The sequence below is a fragment of the Mustela lutreola genome, chromosome 3, assembly GCF_030435805.1.
Source record: "Mustela lutreola isolate mMusLut2 chromosome 3, mMusLut2.pri, whole genome shotgun sequence".
Lineage (NCBI taxonomy): Eukaryota > Metazoa > Chordata > Mammalia > Carnivora > Mustelidae > Mustela > Mustela lutreola.
The window spans coordinates 173,171,122-173,184,952 of record NC_081292.1 but is presented as its reverse complement, the minus strand read 5'-3'; the positions used below and the strand labels follow the sequence as shown (position 1 = coordinate 173,184,952).

At 40.1% G+C, this 13,831-nt stretch overlaps 2 protein-coding genes across 14 annotated transcripts in view; one reads left to right on the top strand and one right to left on the bottom strand.

Moving 5' to 3' along the window:
- TRIP12 (thyroid hormone receptor interactor 12) overlaps positions 1–361 on the bottom strand; it is a 144,197-nt gene extending 143,836 nt beyond the window's left edge. For 4 of the 13 annotated variants that reach the window (XM_059167785.1, XM_059167790.1, XM_059167793.1 and 1 more), the window contains exon 1: positions 59–360. The gene's annotated coding sequence lies outside the window, so the exon portion shown is untranslated. Of the gene's footprint in view, positions 1–58 lie in introns of all 13 variants that reach the window. The other 9 variants (XM_059167791.1, XM_059167788.1, XM_059167792.1 and 6 more) reach the window with 4 other exon arrangements.
- Positions 362–445: 84 nt separating this feature from the next.
- Positions 446–13,831, top strand: part of FBXO36 (F-box protein 36) — a 96,251-nt gene continuing 82,865 nt past the window's right edge. Inside the window, exon 1 of the mRNA XM_059167802.1 lies at positions 446–795. Within this exon, the coding sequence (XP_059023785.1) occupies positions 700–795 (96 nt within the window). The 5' untranslated portion in view covers positions 446–699. The remainder of the gene's footprint in view (positions 796–13,831) is intronic.

Sequence of the window (13,831 nt, the reverse complement as noted above, 5' to 3'; positions counted from 1 at the left end):
TCAGCACAACGCCCTCCCCCAAGCCTGGCCCGGCCGCTCGGAACTGAGCCCCAATTACCTAGTTGGGCCCCAAAGTCTCCGGTCCGGACTCGGTGGCGCGGCAGTAACTTCCACTCGCTCCCCCCACCCCCCCCCGGCGGCGGCGGCGGCGGCGGCGGCTCCTCGGGTCCCTTCAATTATCAGCTGAGCCGCAGCACCGCGGCCGGCGTGCGCCTCCGCCCGCGCCGCCTCCCTCCCCGCCCGTTCCAACACCCTCCGGGAACTATTTTCCCCGCCGGCTTAGACTGACGAGCTCGTCCGCGGGAAAGGCCCCGCTGCTTACTCGCGGCCCATCACATCGCCCCTCCCTCCCCCACCGCCCGGAGCGACTCTCCCAGCGGCTTGAGATCTCCTCCCGATCCCTTCGAGGGACCAGGAAGGGGAATGTGGGACTGTGCTCGGTATCCCTCCGCCGGGGTCACCCCCTCCCCTCCATGGTAGCAGGAACTAATTCCCTTTCGGGTCACCAGGGACCTGAGGTTTGAAATTTCACGGACCAGAGTTCCCTCTGACTCTTGGGAGAGAGGTCGACCACCCCAAGGCAGAAACCCCCCGCTAGTTGAAAAGCGGGGTTCGATTTAAACTAGGGCTTTGGCCCCATGACCCCAATCAAGCCCCGCCCCTTCCTGGTTGTCTTAGCGACGGCGGTGGCGTCCCAAGATGGCGTCGTGGCTGCCGGAGACTCTGTTCGAAATTGTAGGACAAGGCCCAGCGCCGAGCAAAGACTATTACCAGTTATTGGTCACCCGGTCCCAGGCAAGTGCGAGGCGCGGTTTACCCTCTCTAACACCCTGCCGCCCGGGTGGAGCGCGGAAAGCGAGCCGCGCTAGGCCGAGAGCGACTGTGGCCCGCCGGAAGCGTCCGGTCCCAGCTCCGAGCCGGGAAGATTTCCCTCGTCACCTGGGCCTCCTCGGACGGCTCCTCTGTGGCCCGCGTCTCTTTTCCCAACCCCAGCCCGGCTCGTCCCTGGCGAGCTTTCTTTGCCTTCCCACATCGCCGCCCTCTCCCTTCTTGCCACCCGGGGCTCCTACCCGCAGAGTTCCCTCCGCGCGAAGAGAAAAACAGGCGTCCCTGGCTGGCGTGCAACCTCACCTCAGCGTGGGAAGGAGAGAAAGAAAGACTCAGCCAAGTGTCCCAAGGAGGAGCCGGCAGGGGAGGGGAGAAAGGGAAGATCTCTTTTCCAGGGTAGGAGCTAATCATGGGGGATTTTTAAAATCTCATTGTGGTCTTTCCGGTACCACGACCACATCAAAACTTCTTTATCTCTAGTAGGAATTGATCGCTGAGAGCTTTCCCCTTACCTTTTTGGAGCCCCTTCTATCCCATTGAAAGTGTGCGGGGGGTGGTACAAAAATGTTTCAGCTGCTCTGCGCGTCAGCCCCACCCATAATGACATCTGCTCCACAACAATAAGACTGAGGATTATGTTATCGCTGGAGTAAAGTAACCATCAGCCTATTTTTATGACTGCTTTAGCTATTTAAGGTGGGCTTTTTGGTTGATTTATTGTGCTCATGAAATGATCAGGTTGAACTGGGCCTCCCCTCGGAACACATTTTCTGATTCCTGGCTGAGCTTAAGCCTGTCTCTGAGATAAAGCACCTTGTACTTTAACAGATGGTATTTCTATAAAATGAAATTTAGAATTTTGTATATATTTGTTTTGGTGTAGCTATTGAATATGGCATCAGTTTTCCCGTGAGCCCTTAAGTAGGCAAAGAATGCTTTTTTAATAGCTTCAAAAGCATCTTTTAAAAATAATATATGTATTTTTAAACCTGATATTTATAAATATTGCAAGTATATCTATAATAAAAGCTTGATAACCTGTCAAACTTAGATATTTAATTGAACATTTTGGCGGGGGGATTTTTACACATTTAATTGGAATTTCATAAACGCTGAAATTCTTTTTTTGTTTGGTACATTTTTAGAACCATTTTCCATTCGTCTTAAGATGTATGATCCTACAGTTTTTCACTTTCTAACATTAATGATTGAAAGCAATAACACCTTACCATATTCATACTTTGTTTTCTATTTCCATCTACCTCACCTAAGTTAAAATGTTCTGTTTACAGTTTTTTCCATAATTTGTCTCTTAAAAAAATTTTTTTTGAGGATTTCTTTTTCTTGAAAGACGTTATTACAAGTGTACTGTCATGTGTACTATCATGTCCTAAGCCTCAACGAATGAATACTTGCTTAGATTTTTATTTTAGTAAATTAACTATAGAGTGTTCTGGCCATTAGTTTTCCCCAAGAATGCTTCTGTTGTTGATGTTCAGACTTTGCTCTGTTAGTCTAACTTAGGCACACGCCTTCTTCTAACCACTGTGTTTTATGAAACGCCCCTCCCCCATCCAAGTATTCTTACAGCTTTCTCTCTCTCCTTTTTTCTTTTTTCTTTTCTTTTTTTTTTCATCTTCTTTCTTCTCTTTTCTTTCTTTCTTTCTCTCTTTCTCAGATCAAAAACTGACTTTCATTTGAGGCCCTATTCTTCATGTCAATTGCTTCTATATAAAATCATTTTCAAGCTGATTCATTTTCTTTTTTAAGCAGGCAGAATATATCCACTACAGTTCAACCAGTGCATGTTCATCTCAAATCTGATTAATTCACTCTCTTTTTAAAGTAAAATTGGTTATAAAAAATAGTAAGCCAAAAAAAACGGTCTTTTAAGTCAACTGTCTTGAAAATATGCTATTTTCTGACCACAAGACAATTTTTCTAAGGCTCAGCACAGGAAACCAAACATCCACTAAGAGGTGGTCTGACATAAATAAGTACTAAAACACTAGAATTAAAATGAGTTTTATAAGATGGACTTTTTCTGAAGTGACTTTCTAAAGTGTTTCCTCTCTCTTTCTTCCTTTATTTCCAAAAATGTTGTATATTATTCGAAACAGGCCCCAAATTTAGATGGATCTTTCTGTCCCTCTGATTCTCTTTTTTATTCTTTCTCACTGCTTTTATTTTTATTGGCTTTAAATTGAAATAACTGCACATTTCACATGGATGTGAAGGCAGATATCTCTCATTAGGGTCATACCACTGTTGGTATAGTCCAGAATATAGATGTTATACATAAATTTTTTTTTGCCTTCTTATTTATACAGTAACAGTAAATACATATTTTTATGCTTATAGAGGCATTCCCAATTAACAACTTGATACCATTATTTTTTGTTTTTTCCCTAGAGAGGCACTTACAGAATATAATTTATGGTCAATATAGTTTCTCACATTTGATCTTTATAATGATCTAAAGGCTTAGAAAAATCACTGCACTGCTTTCTAAATCAAAGATTTATGCAATTATTTTCACTCTAGTTTTAGTAGTATATATATATTTTCTTATATTGGATTCTAATTCTTTGAAAACTGCGAGATTCATAGTAAGTTAGAACTGGAAAGAACCTTGAGTATTATTTAGGCAAAGGATACTCCACACTCTGCTTCTAAGAAAATCTTAAATTGTATTCCTGAATGAAGATCCTTTCCTTAATTTAATCAGCAAGTTGGCATTTACTATGGAGATTCAAAATACAAGATTTCTGGCTTCAAAGAATTCATCTTTCATTCCACAAATCTGTATTAAGCACCTTTTATGGCCAGGTACTGTTCTGGATGCTGAGAAAACATCAGTAAACCAAACAAAATCCCTCCTCTTGTGGAGCATGTAATCTAGGTGAGAGATATACTTAGTGATTTGATTTATATAAACACTGAAATGGCTTTTCAAGAACAAAGGAAGTTCATAGCCAAGTTAATGGATAGCACAGATGATTTAAAATCTGAGTCCAGAGGGGGGAAAAAAATCACTTTAGAGTAGGAGGCTCGGGAGGGTACAATGACCAGTCTTTTACTCTTGAAACTCTGTCTTCTTCGTTCTCTTGAAGTGGAAGTATTGCTTAATTAAGATGGTCACCCCTGGTGACTTAAGTTTAATGTGACAAACGATGGAAAACTACTAGAAACAGTAACTGTATGATGAGAATTGACAGATAGTGGCCTCTTGCACCTGTGTTAGGCAGTCGTCCCAAGAGTACCAACATGTGATAGTCCGTCCAGCGAATGAAAGGAGGAAGAATGAGTAATAGATTACCTTAATTTACCTATTTTACTTAAGCCTACTAAAAACTCCAAAAAGATACCTAAAGCTAATGTCATCTGGAAAGAAAAAGAAGGAAGAAAGAAAAGAAATTCCAAAAGCTCACTCCTCGAAAATAGCAAATATTTTTGATGTGCTTTAGAGTTGTAGCTCTGACAGAAAACATGTGAGGTCGCATGGCAGCCTGTGACAGGAAACTGTCCTCTCCAAAGACTTCTGAAAAAGGAATTAGACTTAGTGGCTGATGTTTAGGCTTTGCAACAAAGAATCCGGCCGATAACTGTTTCAAACTGCACAGCAATTTTAAAGATTTTAAGATTCAAACACAGCCTAATAAAAATGTTAATACATGCGCCCTTTGACCCTGCAAGTCCATTTCTAGGATTTCATACACAAAAATGCTTTCACCTATGTACTAGGATATGTGAGCAGGAAGTTCACCAGAGTGAAATAATTGTAAAAACATACTTCCATTAGTGGAAATTTCGTTAGACTGAATCATTCATACCAACGAATACTATACATCCTTTTAACAACAATGTGATGGATCTCTTTAGTAGAACAGATCTTAAGCAAGAAGAGTAAGTTTCTGGGTTAAACATTACCATGATGATCCCTTTTTAAAAAAAGGACCACCACAAGAGTTGTATTTTGTTTTGAATAAATGTTAATGAAATTTAAATAAATGTCAGAGGAAAACAGTTGAAGCTCTTCACTCTGAGGGTTGGAATTTTGGATTGCTTTCTCTTTCTGCATTATATATATATATATAACATTATATATATATATTTTTTTTAAGATTGTATTTATTTATTTGACAGACAGAGATCACAGGTAGGCAAAGAGACTGGCAAAGAGGAAGGGAAGCAGACTCCCTGCTGAGCGGAGAGCCCAATGTGGGGCTCAATCCCAGTACCCTGGGATCATGACCTGAGCCAAAGGCAGAGGCTACCCACTGAGCCACCCAGGCGCCCCTGCATTATATATTTTTGAAAGCTCCAAGTTTTTCTACAGTGAACATTTATTTTTATAATCAGAGAAAAGCAATAAAAATTGAAAATGAAAATGTGAGCGGATAGCACTTATTCTGAGAAGTTGGCCTGCTCTGTACTTGAACTTGAATCTGTTGCACCGGTATCACCTCTGAGCCACCTCCCATCACATGATGGGCAGCATTAATAACTGTCACCAGAGACTACTGACTGGGGGGTGGGGGTGGTTCTAATTCAACAAATTCAGAGAGTGCAAATGGATTGATGATTACTTACGAGATTTTAATGTCTAGAAATTCCTGATTTTATGGGGTCTTTTGCTTTTTACTTTTTTAATGTAGGTAATACTTACTTTTGAGAAAGTACAAGATTGTCTTCTGTTGCTTTGTTGGGGGTGAGATAGTACTAAGGAGCCATTAAGGAACAGAACTTCTCAGTAAATTAAAATTATATTAACTCAGGGCGCCTGGGTGGCTCAGTGGGTTAAAGCCTCTGCCTTCAGCTCAGGTCATGATCCCAGGGTCCTGGGATTCAGCCCCTCATCTGGCTCTCTGCTCCGCAGGGAGCCTGCTTCCTCTCTCCCTGCCTGCCTCTCTGCCTACTTGTGATCTCTGTCTGTCAAATAAATAAAATCTTTTAAAAAATATATTTTAAAAAATTATATTAACTAGACACCAGGTTGCACATTTTAGAAGGCGGATGGGGTGCAGTCCAATTGAGATCATGATAGTATTTCCCCACGGGACCCAGGAACCCCTAAATCATGCTCTACTCTACCCCACATAAGGTCCACAAGAGTCACTGGCATAGAGAAGAGAAAGCAAAGGAGAGTAAAACACACATTCCTTTTTTGTTTCTGATTACTCTTTCCTTGTCCCTAAGGGACTGTCTCCCACTAATGGACTGAATGTTTCTGCAATCTGTTTCGCCCTTTGTGCCCAATGGTCACCATCCACAACCAAAATGTTTCTGCACAGAATGTCCAGAATTCAGTGGAATGTTTGCATTCGCTTATTTTCCTCTTCCCTGTTATTTACGGATGACTTCTCCTCATTTGGGGGCTGGCTCTTTGTCTCCGAAAGTCCCTCATTTTTCCCTCTGCTGTTAAATATAAGCTTTTCCCTTCTTTGCTCTTAGAGCTTTCAGCTTCAGCCCAGCCCTCCCCTGGCCCTCCTCAGGAGTGTTTTGGTTTTCCCTCCCGCTCTTAGCAGTACCCACAGTGAACACCCTTCCCTGCCCTACAGGTTCTGCCAGGTGTTTCTGCCTACTGCATTATCCTTCTATTCCTCAGATCTGACACACTTCAGAAAAATGATTCCTAACCTGTGCTATTCCAGGATGCACGCAATTCCAGCTGTGAAATTGCTTTTGATCAGAAATTTAAATTCCCTTTAATTTTTCAAAGTGACATGTGGCACTTTCCAGGAGAGAGGAATAAAAATACAAATAAGGGGTTAAAATCTTGAAAATGACAATATTCAGAGTGCTCTACCATATTATAACCCAGTTGTCAAGTGGCTCCTAAACCCTCATTTCAAAATTCCATGACAGCTTAACAGAGCTCCAATATCATCTTTTCTCAGGTAAATCATTCATTCAGTCACCTCCTCAATCTGGGCAGTTCATCTGGTCTCACCCTGCACTGACACATATTTGTCTCCTAATTATATGGGGCAGTAGAGCACTGAATTGGGAGTCACTGAGTCATGGATTCTTTTGTTCCTCCTGCTAGTCTGCAAGCTCTTGACCTGGGGCAAGGCACTTAATTTGTCTGGGCCCCAATTGTCTCATCAACATTGTAAGGTTACTACTCTAAGAGATCACAAAGGTATATTCCATTTCTAAGTGCTATTTTGTATGAAAGTAGTGTTTCACCCTGGAAAAAGTAATGGATTTTTTTTTTTTTTTAAGAAAAATTAGATTTGCATTGAAGATTCTGTGTTAGTAGCTATGTGACCTATATAAGTCTTTACCTGCCTGAGGTTCCATTTCTTCATCCATAAAATGAACAATGAGAAAATCAACTCTTGGCTATTTCACTGATAGGGGAAGAACAGATACGTATAAAAAGCACTCCAGGCCAGGGTTTCTCAAAGAGAGCTTGAATCATCAAATGAGATTGGAAAATCCTGGGTTAAACACAATCTATTTTCTTCTCTTCTCCTGCATTTGTCAGAGCCTTTAAAATCCTGCTGTCCACCATGAATCTCCCAAGAGGAGACTGTACCATGGAGCTTTTCCTGTAGACTGGTGACTGTGGGACCCTTTTTTCTCTCTGAGCATCTCCAGAGCTAAGGTTCTGGGGAATGCTAACTGGAAAATACCCAGTAGTGTGCCTGGTACAAGAGCAGCAAATACTGAAGAAAAGTTTAAATATTTACATGGTCGTCTTCCAATGCCAAATCAGCCATATTTCACCTTTTTTTTTTTTTTTAAGATTTTTTTTTTTTAGAGAGAGAAAGCATGAATAGGGGGAGGGGAAGAGGGAAGAAGCAGGCTCCCCACCAAGAAAGGACCTGCACCCCCCCATCCCGGAATCATGATCTGAGCCGAAGGCAGATGCTTAGCTGACTGAACTGCCCAGACACCCCTAAATTTCACCTTTTTTTTTTTAAGATTTTATTTATTTATCTGACAGAGAAATCACAAGCAGGCAGAGAGGCAGGCAGAGAGAGAGGAGGAAGCAGGCTCCCCGCTGAGCAGAGAGCCCGATGCGGGACTCGATCCCAGGACCCTGGGATCATGACCTGAGCTGAAGGCAGTGGCTCAACCCACTGAGCCACCCAGGCGCCCCTAAATTTCACCTTTTCATGAAAATCATTATAGGTACTCTCGAATCCTATTTTTTTAAAATTTTTTTTATTTTACACTTAGCTTGTATTTCTACAAAAATACCTGTTGGTGTTTTGATTGGGATTACAATGAATATATAGCTCAATTTTTGGTGAATTGACATCTCCACAATATCAAGGTTCCAATCCACAAATATAGTATATCCGTCTTTTAAAAAAATTTTTTTAGGTATTCCTTAATTTTGGTTATGGGTTTCTTATAATATAGAAATCTTATATATATTTTGCTAGATTTCTAGGTGTTTGACTATTTTAAGTTATCTTGCTTCTCAAAATTACATTTTCTATTTGTAGCTACTAATAAAAACTATTTTTTTAAAGATTTTTTTTTTTTAATTTATTTGAGAGAGAGACAGTGAGAGAGAGCATGAGCAAGGAGAAGGTGAGAGGGAGAAACAGACTTTCTGTGGAGCTGGGAGCCCAATGCAGGACTCGATTCCAGAACTCTGGGATCGTGACCCAAGCCAAAGGCAGCTGCTTAACCAACTGGGCCACCCAGATGCCCAAAGAACAATTGATTTTTGCTTCTAGTAAATATCCTTTTATCTGGTGATCCTACCAAGTCACTTACTAATTTTAGTGATTCATATTTTTTCAGATTTTATGACAAATTCATGTCCTCTGTGCATAGTGATATATTTCTTCCTTTCGAATCCTCATGTCTTATTTGTCCTTGCTGTATGACATTGGCTAAGACTTCCTCTAAAATGTTGAAGAAAGATGATGACACCAGGCATTCTTGTCTTGTTCCTAGACTTATGGAGAAAGCTTTCAGTTTTTTGCCAGAGTGTGATATATGCTATAGGTTTTTTCAAATCAGGTTTAAGGTGTATCCTTTTATTTCAGGTTTGTCAAAAGTTTCTATTCTAAATAGATAATGAATTTTATTTTTCAAAAAAATTTAAAAGAACCCCCTAAGGTCTTTCAGCTATATTCTAAAGTTCAAGGTTGTTGTTTTTCTCTAAATTATTATTGAGGTTATTATAAACTGAGTGCTTCCTGGCTCCAGGACCATCATACTCAGCATTCCTTAAAGAACACCCGTTATTTTCTCATGCTATCTGTGTGAATTTGGTCCCAATCACTAGAATCACTTCCTGTCATATCCCCACATCCAAATTCTCCCCCTCCTTTGAGTCTCATCTAAAATGCCTGCTTAAGGGGCACCTGGGTAGCCCAGTCAGTTAAGCATCTGACTCTTGATTTCCTTTCAGGTCATGATCTCAGGTTGTGAGATCTATCCCTGTGTTCAGCTCTGCACTGGGCACAGAACCTGCTTAAGATTGTCTCTCTCCAGGGGCACCTGGGTGGCTCAGTGGGTTAAAGCCTCTGCCTTCGGCTCAGGTCATGATCTCAGGGTCCTGGGATTGAGCCCCGCATCAGGCTCTCTGCTCGGTGGGGAGTCTGCTTCCCCTTCTTTCTCTGCCTGCCTCTCTGCCTACTTGTGATCGCTCTGTCAAATAAATAAATACATAATCTTAAAAAAAAAAAAAAAAATATATATATATATATATATATATATATATATATATATAGTCTGTCTCCAGGGCATCTGGGTGGCTCAGTGGTTAAGTGTGTACCTTCAGCTCAGGTCATGATCTCAGGGTCCTGGGATTCAGCCTCGAGTCAGTCAGGCTCACTGCTCAGCAGGAGTCTGCTTCTCTGACCCTCCCCTCTCTCATGCTCTCTCTCTCCATCTTCCCCTTCCTTCTCTCTCTCCCTTCCTTCTCTCTCTCCCTTCCTTCCCCAATCTCTCTAATAAAAATAAATAAATAAATGCCCACTTAACATTTGAAATCAGTGGGGAAATGAAGAACCATTGAGTAATTATTGTAACAACTGGCTATCAAACAGCCACAAAATAAGAAAAAAATTAACTAAGTCCCTATCTCATACTGTGCATTAAAAATATTTTATATGGATTGAAGAAGTACATGTTATGCACAAAACATACACTAGGAACGTACCATAAGAAAATAAAGGAGAATATTATTTGAGTCTGGAAGTAGAGTCTTCACAAAACTCGAATCTGGGAGCCATAAAAGAAAAGAATGGCAGATCAAGGACATTTAAAATAAAGTTTTGGGATGCCTTGGTGGCTCAGTTGGTTAAGCATCTGCCTTCAGCTCTGGTCCTGGGACTGAGTCCCATGGGGTTCCTTGCTCAGCGGAGAAACTGCTTTTCCCTCAGCCTATTGCTCCCCCTGCTTGTGAGCTCTCTCTCTCACACAAATCTTAAAAATCAATAAATATAAATAAAATGAAGTACAGTTTTGTGGGTGCCAGGTTGGCTTACTCGAGCATGTGACTCTTGATCTTACAATTGTAAATTTGAGGCCCCATGTTGGGTGTAGAGATTACTTAAGCATAAAATATTTTTTTTAATGAAAAATAAAGTTTGTTTCATGAATGATACTTAAAATTAATAAATTGCCTGGGAGAAAATGTTGGCTACAGATTTTGTAGGCAGAGGGTTAACATACTCAGTACCTAAAGATTATTATTTTTACAAATTTGACAAAATTTAACTCTCATTTATGACAAAAACTCTCAGCAAGGCAATATAGAAGAAACATACCTAGCATAATAAAGTCATATACTGTATGTATGACAAGCCTGCAGCTAACATCATAATCAATGGCGATAACTGAAAGTTTTTCTTCTAAAATCACGAATAAGACAAGGACGCCCACTCATTAGTTTTATTCAACATAGTATTGGAAATCCTAACCAGAGCAATTAAGCAAGAAAAAGAAATAAAACTATCCATATTGTAAAGGAACAAGTGAAACTATCACTCTTTGCAGATGACATATTCTAGAAAGCTAAAAATTCCATCAGAAAACGATTAGAACTAGTAAACAAATTCAGGAAGGTTATAGGATACAAAATCAATACACGAAAACCCGTTGCATTTCTGTACACTGATAATGAACTATTAGAAAAAGAATTTAAGAAAATAATTCCAGGGCGCCTGGGTGGCTCAGTGGGTTAAAGCCTCTACCTTCAGCTCAGGTCATGATCCCAGAGTCCTAGGATCGAGTCCCACATCGGGCTCTCTACTCATCGGGGAGCCTGCTTCCTCCTCTCTCTCTGCCTCCTTCTCTGCCTACTTGTGATCTCCATCTGTCAAATAAATAAAATCTTAAAAAAAAATAATAATTCCATTTATAATTATATCAAAAAGATTTAAAATACCAAGAAATAAATTTAACCAAGGAGGTGAAAGATCTGTATATTGAAAACTACATTAGTGAAAGAATTTAAAGGGGTTCCCGAGTGGCTCAATCATTAAGCATCTGCCTTCAGTTCAGGTCATGATCCCAGGTACCTGGGATCAAGCCCCACATCGGGCTTCAGGCTCCCTGCTTGGCAGGAAGCCTGCTTCTCCCTCTCCCACTCCCCCTGCTTATGTTCCCTCTCTCACTGTCTCTCGCTCTCTTTCTGTCAAATAAATAAACTCTTTTTTAAAAAAAAGAATTTGAAGAAGACACAAATAAATGGAAAGATATTCCATATTCATGGATTGGAAGAATTAATACTGTTAAAATATAGATATTACCCAAAGCAAGCCACAGATTCAGTGCAATCCCTATCAAAATTGTACAAGCATTTTTCACAGAAATAGAACAAACAGTCCTAAAATTTTTATGAATTCATAAAAGACCCTGAATGGCCAAACCAATCATGAGAAAACAAAGCTGGAAGTGTCACACTCCCTGATTTTGACGTGTATTGCAAAGCTTTAGTAATTAACTAGTGTGCTATTGCCACAAAAATAAACACATAGATCAATGGGACAAAATAGAAAGCCCAGAAATAAACCCACATATGTATGGTCATTTAATTTAAGACAAAGGAACCAAGAATATACACTGAGTAAAGGACAGTTTCTTCAGTAAATGATATTAGGAAAATTAGACAGTCACACACAGAAGAATAAAAATGGACCACTATCTTACACCATATACAAACTCAAAATGACCTAAAGATGAATGTTAAAACATGAAACCATAAAAATCCTGGAAGAAAACAGGCAGTAAGCTTCTTGACAGTAGTCTTGGTGATGATTTTTTCAATCTAAACCAACAACAGCAAAAATGTAAACAAGTGGGACCACATCAAACTTAAAAGCTTCAGCATAGCAAAAGAAGCCATCAACAAAATGAAAGAGAAATGTACTGAACGAGAGAAGACATTTACGAATGATATATCTGATAAGGGACTAATATCCACAATATATAAAGAACTCATACAACTCAATATCAAAAAACAAAAACAAATCCCATTTTTCAATGGACAAAAGATATAAATAGACATTTTTCCAAGGAAGACATACCAGTGGCCAAGAGATACAGAAAGATGCTCTACATTTAATCATCAGAGAAATGCAAATCAAAACAGCAATGAAATACCACCTCATACCTGTCTGAATGGTTAGTTTCAAAAAGATGTAACAAGTGTTGGTGAGGATGTGCAGAAAAGAAAAAAAAAAAAAAAAAGCCCTTCATGTGCTGTTGGTGGGAAGCAGTATAGAGATTCTTCAAAAAATTAAAAATAAGGGCGCCTGGGTGGCTCAGTGGGTTAAAGCCTCTGCCTTTGGCTCAGGTCATGATCCCAGGATCTTGAAATCGAGCCCCGCATCGGGCTCTCTGCCTGAGGAAAGGCTGCTTCCTCTTCTCTCTCTGACTGCCTCTCTGCCTACTTGTGATCTCTCTCTGTCAAATAAATAAATAAAATCTTTTAAAAAAATTAAAAATAAAGCTACCATATGATCTAGCAATTCGACTTCAGGGTACTTATCCAAGGAAAGAAAAAATACTAATTTAAAAGATTTATGCACCCTCATGTTCATTGCAGCATTATTTATAGTAGCCAAGATATGAAAACAACTTAAGTGTCCACCATCAGATGAATGAACAAAGATGTGGTAGTACAGGGGTTCCTGGGTGACTCAATGGTTAAGCGTGTGGCCTTGGCTCAGGTCATGATCCCAGAGCCCTGGGATCAAGCCCCATACCAAGCTCCCTGCTCAGCGGGAAGCTTGCTTCCTCCTTTCCCACTCCCCCTGCTTGTATTCCCTCTCTAGATGTGTCTGTCTCTGTCAATAAATAAATAAAATCTTTAAAAAAAAAAAAAAAGAGGTGTAGTACACACACACACACACACACAAATATTATTCAGCCATAAAAAAGAATGAAATCTTTCTTTTTGCAACAACATAGATGGACCTAGAGGGTATTATGCTAAATGAAACAAGGCAGACAAAGACAAAAGACAAATACCTTATGATCTCCATTACATGTGAAATTTAATATATGTGTATATACATATATATGTATGTGTATGTATCATGCGTGCATGCACGAATGTATATATGAAACTCATATATAGAACAGATTGGTAGTTGCCAGAACCAGGGGGTTGGGATTGGGAGAAATGGGTGATTTTTTTTTTTTTTTTTTTTTTAGTTTAAATAACTTGATTTTTTTTTTTTTAAGTAAGTAACTATGCTGGTATTCTAAGATCTTTCTAATATTTAGAATTTCTAGGGGCACCTGGGTGACTCAGTCAGTTGGGCCTCTGCCTTCAGCTCAGCTCATGATCTCTCAGGGTCCTGAGATTGAGTCTTGTGTCGGGCTCCCTGCTCAGCAGGAAGTCTGCTTTTCCCTCAGCCCCTCTCCCCTGCTCGTGCTCCCTCTCTCAAAAGTAAATAAATAAAATCTTTAAAAAGAATAAATCTTTACTGTGGATTTAAAAAGAATAAAACTTTACTATGGGGGCACCTGGGTGGCTCAGTGGGTTAAGCCTCTGCCTTCGGCTCAGGTCATGATC